The 12,224-nt window shown below is 35.5% G+C and overlaps 1 protein-coding gene across 6 annotated transcripts in view; it reads left to right on the top strand.

The window, feature by feature from the left end:
• TCF12 (transcription factor 12) overlaps nucleotides 1-12,224 on the top strand; it is a 353,080-nt gene that overhangs the window by 271,321 nt on the left and 69,535 nt on the right. For all 6 annotated transcript variants that reach the window (XM_034660929.1, XM_034660930.1, XM_019801206.2 and 3 more), the window contains one exon: nucleotides 3,836-3,888. In XM_034660929.1, coding sequence (XP_034516820.1) covers nucleotides 3,836-3,888 — 53 coding nt within the window. The remainder of the gene's footprint in view (nucleotides 1-3,835; nucleotides 3,889-12,224) is intronic.

Raw genomic sequence — 12,224 nt, 5'->3', positions numbered from 1 at the left:
TTTCTACTCCTCGTTTTTTAAAAAATTGAGGTAAAATCAATCATATTAAAATGTATGATTCAGGGTCGCCTGGGTGGCTTAGTCGTTGAGCCTCTGCCTTCAGCTCAGGGCGTGATCCTGGCGTTCTGGGATCGAGCCCCGTATCGGGATCCTCCGCTGGGAGCCTGCTTCTTCCTCTCCCACTCCCCCTGCTTGTGTTCCCTCTCTCGCTGGCTGTTTCTATCTCTGTCAAATAAATAAATAAAATCTTTAAAAATAAATAAATAAATAAAATGTATGATTCAGTGATAGCACATCGACAGTGCTGTGTAGCCATCATCTCTATCTTGTTCCAAAGCATCACCTCAAAAGGAAACTCAGTACCTATTAAGTTTGGAACCCTCATTTTCTTTAGTTTCCTTCTTTTATGCCTTATTCATACCCTAACCAGGCCAGTCTGTTTTGTGTTGCTGCTTACAGCAAGCCTCAGGTATATTTTGGCACCTTATCCAAGCAGTATTTAAATGTGAGAACTTTTGGTGATTCCTTCATAGGAATCTTTGTTTACACAAAAAAATTGAAGTTGTACAGGATGTTTCTACCAAGGATAGGCCAGCTTCTGAAATAAATATAGCCCACTAAAAGAAAGTATGTCATAGTTGGTTATTCCCCAAATATTTGTTGACTGCCTCCAGTTTATATATCTACCTTCTGTCGAACTTAGATTTTTGTGAAATAGGCCACGTCCCTGGGTCTAGAGTATGCCTGAGTATGTAAAAGGGCAGTGATGGTCTTGTTTGCCATAGAGAGCTCTGACTAGATGTGCCCACCTCTCAGCATTATGGTGACTTAGTATGTGTAATAAAGTAAGGGCAGATGATTTAGACAGTATAATGTTTGTTATTAAAGAAATGATAAATTGTAAAGCATCTTTTCTCCATCTTCATTTTTGTTTTCCACCAAATGAGTTAGGGTAGGAATATTCATTTGAGTCTAGATGTGTCAGTGTCACTAGAGAAATACCTTGTTAGTATGCTATGAGAGCACATACTATGTCCAAAAGCACTGATAAAGACCAATATAATATTACTGAAGGTTCGGGGGCGCCTGGGTGGCACAGCGGTTAAGCGTCTGCCTTCGGCTCAGGGCGTGATCCCGGCGTTGTGGGATCGGGCCCCACATCAGGCTCTTCCTCTGTGAGCCTGCTTCTTCCTCTCCCACTCCCCCCTGCTTGTGTTCCCTCTCTCGCTGGCTGTCTCTATCTCTGTCGAATAAAGAAATTAAAAAATCTTAAGAAAAAAAAATATTACTGAAGGTTCGGGGAGAAAATGAGCTATTGATTCACTAGGAATTGGGGTGGAGGTATAAAAACTCAAGTTTTCCAGAATTTAAAACTTATATCTTCATTTTCATTTTAATTATGCTAGTGATAGATACTGTTGTCTCCTCCATGCCAAGTATATATCTTTACAAAAATTCTGTAAGGTCGTAATACTGACCTCATGTTACAGATAAGGAATCAAGACCCAGGAAGCTAAGCAACTTAGCCAAGGCTTGGTACCCAGGAAAGCCCACTTATTTCCTGTATGAATACCACTTAGTGGAGTATTATTCCATTCTTCATTGTTATTTCTCACTCAGCCACTCTTTCTTGGCATTGAAATTATTCATAAAATCTCAGATTTGAAAGGACTTCAGAGATCATCTATACCCACCTGAAGCTACTTAAATGCTTTATGATATCGGCATTCTGCAAAACAGCATCTAGATATCTAATTTACAATATTTTGCCACAGAATTTAATATAAACATAGTAATAATGGCTAAAATTTATTGTCACTCTCTGTGAGGCACTGCCCTGAACATCTTTCATGTATTATCTTTACCACAATAACTCAAAGAGGTGTTATCCCCTTTTTACATCTTAGGTAACTGAAGCTCAAAGAGGTTAAAAGTAACTTGCCCAAGTTCACACAGCTGCTGTCATTTGTTGCTGCTGAAATTAGGAGCTGAAATTTGAATCCAGCCAGCTTACTCTCTTAACTGTTAGACTTTGCCACCCCTCAAAAGTGAACTATGAATCCCAAATTCATGTCTTTAAATACAACATTATGTATGTAATTGTATAGTGGCAGCCAATGATGAGATAAAAATATAAAAGAAACATTTCGGGGTACCTGGGTGGCTCAGTTGGTTAAATATCTGACTTTTGATTTTGGCTCAGGTCATCTCAGGGTTGTGAGATCAAGTCCTGTGTCGGGCTCCATGCTGGGCATGCTTAAGATTCCCTCTCCCTCTGCCCCTCCCCCCTCCTCTCTAATTAAAAAAGTATTAAAAAAGAAACATTCCTATTACATAGGAGGTATAAACTGTCCTAAACTAAAATAGAATATCTTCTGCTAGTAATTAATCCAAAATAGATTGATGAGCTCCAAACTGATAGGAGCAGTTCAGTTGACTCTCTTGGTATACAGTGTGGCTTTTGTTCAAAGGTACTGTATTTATTAGTTATGAAGAGTTGGGTTCTATCACAAAGAACAAAAAATTTGCTTCTAAATTTTATAGAGTGTGCCGGATGTTGTTTATCTTTGGCACTTTTGTTTTAAGGAAATAGAGGCTGCCTCTTGGTATAGGGACTTAGATGGTTATGAATGCTTTTTCCCCTTTTTTTATTGTATAAAATTTTTCCACATGCTACTTCTAAAGTTGCTTTTTTAGCTTTGCAGCCTCCTAGAATATAGGAGCCCTAATTTTAAAAATGAATTTAATTCTTTCTTCAATAATTATGTGTCTTATCGTGTCATATAATTTATGACCCAGGAAAATATGCTAGTTTAATTCTCATTTTTACAGTTTACAAAATAGTATACTTTACATCAGCCTTCTTAATAAGTGAACCCCTCTGAAAAATCCTGAATTTCATCCATTATTTGTGTACGATTAGAAAGCTGCACTTACCATCTTTTTTTTTTTTTACACTAAATAAGATGGGCAAGTTTTAAATTTTAAGTTTTACAGATAAGTAAAATTAAAATACCAAGTGAGGTTGATTAGGTATCTATGAAAATACTCATGTTCTCATTTATGTCAATAAATGATTTATGTGTTATAAAGAAATACGCTTTCTCTAGTTATTTTTGAAATAATATAAACATCCACAGATAAATCACACAATAATTAATGCTGAATTTAGTTTTAACCATGCATTGTATACAGTAAATGTTCTTACAGAATACTAGATGACATTGTTTATGACAGTGCCTGTATTTAATAGTTTATGTAGCATTTCTCTGACATGATTACAAGCATAATTTTTCATTTATTAAATTTTACTTCAAATTTTTAACATAGTAAGTTGTAGCACAGCATTAGCTTTCAGTCTATTTAATATGCTTTTAAACCTAACCCTTCATGTGATGTGGACACTAAATTTGCATCTCTGTTAAGCAGTTGTATTATTAAAGTGACCTGTTGCACCAAATGCCCTCTGCAAATGAAAGTGAAGTATGTGATATAAAGTGCCTGGTATGAAGCCTGGCAGGTAATGGGTTTTTAAGAAATGTTAATTCCCTTCACACGTGCTTATTGGTCTGTTATTTTCTTTCCTGTTTTACTTTGTTTGCTTTCATCTTCCTAAACTTAATACGATACGTATTACAGAATATATCACTTCATTAGGAGAACTGTTTTGCCCAGGAACCAGTTAGAAAGAATGAAGCCCCCATCCTTATAGGCCCTTGCTTATTCCTACGTACTGGTAAACAAGGCACTAGAAGGAAAAATTCTTTCCTGTTCACTTGAAGTCTGACCTTTTTTAATATAAATGCTAATGAAATATATTGTTTTCCATATGCAGATCCTTTGCAAGCAAAGAAAGTCAGAAAGGTGCCTCCTGGTTTGCCTTCTTCAGTAAGTACCCATTTTTTTGACTTTGTGGTAAACAAACCAATTTCAAGTATTCAGTATTTGCTGGCTGTAAGGATATATTCGATTGGTGTCAGCAGGCACACTTCACTTAGTAACTGTTCCCTGTTTAATGGAATCATTGATTGAGATAAATCCACATTTAATGTTAGGTTTTCAGATTTCTCTGCAGTAATTTGTAGCTTACTCATATGCTGTTACTCCGTGTCCCTGTCATTTGAATTCCCCTCTTGGGAAGAGGACTAGGCCGGTAGCTGTCAAAGAAGATCTCCTGTACAGGTCTTTTGATGTTTAATTAGTCATTATGTTGCTGAACAGGAGGACAGACAGAGATTAATAGCTGAGAATCTTAGAAATTTACATTTGTAATAATCCCAGTGGAGCTAAAGACATTAAGATTCGGAGGACATGTTCGGCTCAGCTTGCCTCAGTAGGACTGAAGTTATTAATATGCATAAATCACCAAGTCAGATGTTCATTGTGAAGCCCTTGTGGATTTTAAAGCCTTCATTAAGCCTTTCCTAACTTCAGCCTAGCATCAGGAAAGCTTTCAAGCAACTAGTTTGTTGATCCCCCTTTGCTCAAAAAATGTATCCTTTGAGAATAAAGAGCTTTCATGAAGGAGTTTGGAAAGGTTTGGTGAACAATCATTAATGGCCATGATAATCTAATGCTGTAGGGGTGTTTGTGCTGTTAAATATACTTTATTCTTTTAAAGAGTAAAAGTATTTGTAAATGAGCCTACATCATAAATCCACCTACATTTTAAAAATCTCTGGTGTGAGAAGGGAAGGTTTTTTTTTCTCCTTTCCCTCTGCTTAGAACAAACGGGGTAGTGGGGCTTTTGGATTGAGGCCCCAAGCCTTGTAGGGTACATCTCTTTGTTGTGTAAATGGATGTTGGGCTTTTATTTGGCAGTACTTAACACATGGGCGCAGGTGCTGCTGGATGAGTCACAGCTCATCGAAGTATACACTGAATGGAATATCCGGCTTGGCAAGTAGTAATCTAGAAGGAGCAGCATGGGTCTGAGCTTTTTATTTTTTATTAAGGCTGAAGTAGAGATATCATCTTTTTGGTTGTTTGCCTTCCTTCTTCCTGTGTTCTTCCCCTGCCTTCTCTTCCGTGTGATACATGAAAACTCAAATTTGAAATCCTCTTTGAAACTCAGTTCCAGATGGATCTGAGTTTTATGCAGCCTAGGGCAGCTGTGCTCTGAACCTGCAGCCTACCTGGAAGGTTGGATTGCAGCTGCAGGCATTCTTAAAAGCTTTTGCTTGCATAAGCACTTGGGCCCACTAGAGGCTGAATAGCTGCTTGATAAACGAAATGAACACAATGCCTCAAATCATTATTCCCGAAGACAGGAATTTTTTTTCAACAACAGCTAAAAATAGTTGGGCAATTTACATTTTAACAGTTGTGTGCTGTGCAGGGGTAGGTGGTTCAACAGTATAACAGATGATTTCTGCTAGATTAACAGAAATCATATTTGAAACTGACAGAACTGCTAAAACATGTAACCATGCAATTTTCTTGTAATTTATTGCCATAATTCTATGAAAGTAATAAAAGTTAAATTGCATATTAATATTTAGCAGAACTACACAGGTGAAAAAAAAATCAGATTTGTAAATGAAAAATTCATCCTATTTTTCTTAGCCTCCTGACATTGATTTTAAGAAACAACCTACTTTCAGTGTTTCGTAGTTTTTTCATGTTGAAAACAAAAGGGCAAAATAGAACAGCCTGGAAAGAGTATACACATAAGAGGTAACCAGTATTCCCTCCAGTCCTAATCATAACAGCATTCACTACTTGGAGGTAGCTCTCTCTACTGTCTAATGTGTCAGGACAAGCCACAGAGAAGGGGAGGGCCACCAAATTCTGAACTTTGATTTCTTTGAGAACCATTATATTGTGTTACTAACTACCTTACTCAGGATTTATTAGGTATTTGTACAGAACAGAATAGAATTCAGTGTCTTCAATTCTATATTTAACACCCATATCAAACATACACTACTTAGAAACCATGCTGAAAATAGTATTTAGACATATTGAATGTTATTAAGGATATATGAAGAATAAATGCATTTTAATTAATTGAAAGTATATTTTAGATTAAATGCTATGTTGAAATCTCAGGTTTTTTAAAGAGAATTTTTTTAAAACTTTAAAAATGATACTTTGATAAATATTACCAAAATAATAAACTTCTGAGAATACTTATGGATACAGTATTTACCTTTTCAGTATCTAAAGCAAATGGGAATTTAAAGTTACGGTTATCTCTTGAAATGCTGTTACTGAAATATATGCAATGTATAGACCTTTAACAATATGAATTGTGAAAAGGTATAAAAATGAAAATGGACTGTGTATATTTTATTTCATGACCATTTGAGTATCATACTTCCCAAACAAAACTAGAAACTTGGCAGTAACATCTCAGATTTCACAGTTTGCTGCTTATCCAAAATATCTTTAATCATCAAAATACATGTTGCCTTTGCTAAAGAAACAGTAGAAGAACTAGGTTAATATTGTACTACTCATACTGCTACAGAAAACAGTAGGCAGTTACTTACATGCAAAGCATTGATAATCTATTTAGTTGACCACAGAGCATTGGTTAGAGGCCTTCTCTTTTTGTAAGTTTTGATATAAATTTGGATATCATAAGCATAGAAATTTAGGTATCTGCAGAACAACTGAATGGTAATTCCTGCATGTGGACAAAGGCCCAGTAAGGGTGTGTTGGCATCATTAAAGCACTATGGTCAGGAAGGTTAAGAGAATGATCTGCTCAAATCTGCTGGCTCAGTTAATGATTGACTATACGACCCTGGACTTGTCAGTTAGCCCTTAGGAAGTTGAAGTGGGAAATCTGAATTTTCTTTCGGGCCTAAAAATGCTAAGCACTTATTACAGTTTTAAAACTGATGTGCCCGGTGTATAACCAAAAAGCATAGTGAGCATAGTTTTCTTCCTACTGATAAAAAAAAAAGTGTCCTTAAGCACATTACATTTCCCACTTGCTTTTCTAGATAGTTTGAAATACTGATCAGGGTAGACTGGTAGCAACAACATTAGAATGACGCTTAGACATTGAAAATTCTACCATATACACACACTATCAGTACATTCAAGGAACTTACCATCTAGTATGAGAAACAAGCATTCAGTGAATTAATTATATTGCAGTGAGGCAAGTAAAGGTGTATACCAAGCACTCCGGAAACATAGGGTAGGTAGAACTAACCCTACCTTGGAAAGTACTAATGGCCTCGGGAATTGACATTTGAACTGTGTCCAGAAAGATGAGAAACAGTTCTTCTGTTAGAGAAGAGGGAGGATGAACCAAACAGGTAGAAGGCATAAACGTGAAACAATAAACACATGGTCAGGACACATCTAGAAGTACAGCTTTACTGGATTCTATACAAATATAACTTTTGTACTTTTCCTATAACAGACTCACTTTCCCACTCCAGGGGAGGATTGGGGAACATATAAAATCAGTCCAGATATGAAAAGGTATAAACTGTCACAGCAGTCTACCCTGGATATAGTCCTAAAGTATCCTGGCCAATAAATAATAGGCGGCATTTGTAATTGTTAAGGTTTATCTGGGAGACTTTCAGAAGGCATGGTACTTTGACTTTGTGAGGTGTTTTCCTCCTTTTTTAGGGTTCCTGAGCTTCCTCTCCCCTTCTCAAACCACTAACTTTAGTCTTTGTTCTTCTCTATACATCGGTTGTTTTTCATCCGTATCAGATTTGTACTAGGATACGATGTTTAAGGAAAATTTTGAAGCACTGGTTAGGGATTGGGGGCAGTTGTGGTTTTTTCCTAGTAATTATTTGTACTGTGTTTATTAGCATCCTTTACAGCCTCAGTGTCATTCTCCTAAAGGTGTAGGACTTACATGTGTGAGGATCTATATTCAGCATTATCTGTACTATCTTAATCATTAATCTTTGTAACACACCTTTTAAGAAAACTAATACCCTCTTCTTACAAATAAAGAAATTGAAACTCAGAGATACTAAGATCATACATACAGCCAAGATTACAACCTAATTTAGTATCAAAGACCATATTCTGTTGGTTTTGAATGTTAAAGCATATTACATATCTTGGTTTACTCATAAAACATCCTGTTTAGTATATTAAATTTAAGCCATAGTTTATTCTGTCAATTATGGTTTTGTTGATCAAATTTATTTTTAATTAGCTTTGTTCTTTTAAGAACCTATCACCATCTGAAAGGATGATGTAGAAAAGCACAGACTTTCCAGTCCAGCAGATAATGGGTTTTATCTGACCTCAGCTGTGTTTTATTTTAAAACCTTGGAGAACTTGCTTTTAAGTTTTCTGAACACCAGGGAGAAAATAATACCTGTCTCAAATGTTAGCGTGCAGGTATCCTGTGCCCAACATGTGCCCAGCATATAATAGACACTCAATAAAGGTTCTTTATTTTTTTCTAGTTCCTACCACTGTAGCCTGAAATTTAAAGAACTTCAGCATTTCATTTTTTACCAAATGTTGCTGAAAAGCAAGCAAAAGTTTGAAAACATAAGGAGGGATAAATGTTAGACGGAAAGAAAAAAAGTGCTATGTTACCTAGACTTGCATATGTAATGTCTGTGCTTGGCACGAGTAGTAAATTGTAGCTGCTCTTATTGGTTAGAAAGCATTCATTTTCAGGAAAAACCTGTAGGAGAGAAAATTTGTTGAATCAAATTCTGCCTAGAATTCATACTACTTATTTTTGTTTTCTAAACTATCAGGAGTATATGCTTTTTTTCCCCCCTTGTATTTTTATCATTAGTTTAACATCTTTATGTCCCTCTGAAGCATTTCTCAGATGGGAAGAAGTTTCTTTGCTCTTTATTCTTTATCTCCTAATTTGTTGTTAGTATTTTCAGACATAGATTCTTTTTAAAATACGCTGCAGAAGATGCAGAATTCTGAAATAAGAAAGAAGCAAGACACTTTGAAAATTTTTATCACCAGAAAGTAAATACATAGACAAATTCCAGAATGCCTTTTTTAGACCCAAATTCTTCCTCAAGTTTTGTTCTTGTTCAGTAGTAGCACTTCAAAACATCTTTTGAACATCAGATTTTAACATCTTCTTGAATGTGGCATGTATTCATTATTCGTTTTGAATGTAACTGGCTTGTAGTCCCAGACATAGGCTGATGACACAGTGTTTGTTTCTTAATCAAATGGCACTCTGTACTTTGTCCTTTGTTTTTGAGTGTGTATATATTTTCCCCACAAAAGCTATTACAGTTTATCCCATAATTTCTTTGCTTTGTAGTTAAACTCTCAAAGTGTATTTTACCAGCTCAGGCATCAAGAAGAAATTTTTTTGCTAACTCTTTACCCCTGTATGGAACTTGGCTTCTGAGGTCAATCAAAGCAGCCTAGAATCTACCTTTTCTTGCTTTGCTGCAGATGGGAGTTCCATATCTTTCGTTTGGTAATTGGCTGTAGTTTAGGAAGTGATCCCTTCTTTCTCCCCAAATTTTTATGGGATTTTATATTGTTAGGAATGGCTTTTTTAAAAATTAGTGTGGATTTTGACTCGCAAAACGACCATTTAAAAGATTACTGGCAATCTAAGCCATTAAGAAAAAGGTAAAGGGTTAGAACTATAGAGAGATTGTTATCTCGCTTATCCACGAAAATAGCAAGCAAGATGAGCAGCAAGAATACTCAAAGGGAGTGTCTTATGCAAGTCACTCGGAAGCTAACAGAGTGATTGTAGACAATTTATCTGAGGCCTTTAAGACTAGGAAGAATCCTCGTGCTTCTGGAATAAACAGTAGTTAAAGCACCAGCTTCAGCTGAACTTTATGAGTGAACCCTCCATTTCTTGAACATGAGTTGGAATAGGTATTAGCTTAGCTCCTTTGGCAGACAAGCATAAAGGGCACAGAACAACTGTAGGTACTTGAGAGTTTCTTATTTCTGGCAGTTAGATAAGCTGTCTCTATTTGAAGGCCACTGTGATATAAAATTTCCAAAGTGGCCGATTCTTTCTCTGACTTTATAGGTCAGACTGGCAGAAAAATCTTAGTATATAAAGAGAATGGTTCTATCATCTATTTCAAACTTATATTCAGTTTAGCCATTGAATGAAAGATTTTCTTCATACATTAATAAGAAATAGCTTCTGTTTATGCTGACAGTAGCCACTGTTCTGAACAGTGTCAGAATTGTATCAGTGTAGATAATAGGCTTTTAATCCATAGTTCTAAGATGTTCATTTTTGTGATGAGCCAGTAATGTGTTTGATCTTATTTTAAGTCAAAAAGTAGAAGGATAAGTAACCAGTGAGTGAGTCCTATGTATCCAGTTGTTTGTACTGATGTGGTTGTACAACCACAGCAATAATTTATTATTTTCTGACCTCTCTTATTTTTAAAAAAAGAAAGAACATCTGAATTTCAGAGCTGGGTTTTAAGGTTTCTTGAACTCTTCAGTTGCTGATATTTCAGATCTTAAGACTTCACAAATCAGATGTAGGATAAGAACCAATGTGTCTTTGTGTGTGTAACTTGTATAGTTTCTAAAGTATCTGGTAGTTGAATTTTGTGAATGCTTTTAGAGTTTAAGCCCACTATCAAGGTGTTCAGCATCAATAGAACCATGAAAGGGTTTTTTGTTGTCGTTTTAATCTAATACAATTGAGAGGATTATTTTTGCAATATAGGAAAGAAGGAATAAATTAAGAAATTCCAAATTTTATCACTGGGGATGTTTGGGGCTCTGAATTTCATTCTAAGTTAGGGAAGGCAGTTACATCCTAAGTAATTTGCTGACATGAAATTTGCCATCTCTGATACTCGCTTTGTTTAACCAGTAGTGATTTTACTTTGAAAAGTCATTTATTGTATTTGCGTAGTACCTAATTTCAAGGACTGCAGTGTATGAGATATAGATAAATTCATAGTTAGACTTTTAAGCATTTTAAAACAGTGTTAGTCCAAAGATAGTTTCCAATTTCTCCACTGTGTTTTATTTACTGAATAAATTTTAAACAAATTTTAATGTGTTGACCAAAGTGTTTGTCTTTTATCATCTGTAATTATTTTATTTTAAGATTTTATTTATTTGAGAGTGGGGGGAGAAAGAGCAGAGGGAAAGGGACAAGCTGAGCACAGAGCCGAATACAGGACTCGGTCTAATGACCCTGAGATCATGACCTGAGCCAAAACCAAGAGTCCAATGCTTAACTGACTGAGCCACCCACATGTACCCATCTGTAATTATTTTAATACATAACTCAACATACCTGTAGTATGCCAATATTTTATTAGTGTTCAAAAATAATTTGGTTCTCGAAATTATGTTTCTAGAAATTTGCTAGAACCTGCTTACCTTTTTGTTAATAGCCTTTATTTCTACTCTACCTCAGTAATGTACTTGACTACAAGTCAGCAAACTTTGTGTGTAAAGGATTATGTATTAAACATGTTCGGCTTTGTGGCCCAGATGGTCTCTGTAACAACTCTTCAACTCTGCTACCAGAGCATGAAAGAAGCCACAAATGATACATAAGTGAATGGACGTGGCTGTGTTCCAATAAAACTTTATGTGTAAAGTCAAGTGGTGGGCCAGATTTAGCCCACAGCCATAATTTGCCAACCCCTGCATTAGACTTAACACAAGTTGTATGCTTAAAGTAGATGCATTCTTATTCCCACAGTGTAGTTCCTGTGAAAAACAGACCCAAAGAGAAACAAAATTAAATAAAATTAAACATTTTTTAGGCCTATTCTCTGGTTATTTATGGGCTTTTTAGATTCATTACCTGATGATATTCATAGTCCCTTCTTCATTTCCTTAAGGCTCTGGGGCACTGGGCTAGAGTTTATTGTATTGGCAGAAACTTTCCAGAACTGTTATTTACCTTACTGTGACTGATAGTGGAAAAGCCTCAATGTATAAAATAGGTGGTACAGTGTCAATAATTTTTCTAGATTTAAATGTCATATTAGGTAATAATCTGGAGAGTTTATTACATCAAAAGCCTATGAATGTATATATTAGAAAATGATTATTTAAAAGATTTAAAGTACTTAAATAATTTGATTATGTTATAAACTATAATTTTTTACTTAAACTTAGATATGTGTGTGCCCAATCATCCTCTTTTATCCTTGTCCAGTTTTCTCATAGAACCCAAAGCTAAAAGGTTGTTCCTAACAGCTTGAGAAGGAATTCCAACCCAAATTGATTGTGAAACAGATTCTGTTGAAACAAGAACACTCTCTAAACATAAAAGCTTCATATGAAAC

This window comes from Ailuropoda melanoleuca, chromosome 5, assembly GCF_002007445.2.
Source record: "Ailuropoda melanoleuca isolate Jingjing chromosome 5, ASM200744v2, whole genome shotgun sequence".
Taxonomy (NCBI): domain Eukaryota; kingdom Metazoa; phylum Chordata; class Mammalia; order Carnivora; family Ursidae; genus Ailuropoda; species Ailuropoda melanoleuca.
The sequence above is the reverse complement of the archived record's forward strand: the minus strand, read 5'-3'. Positions and strand labels throughout refer to the sequence as shown.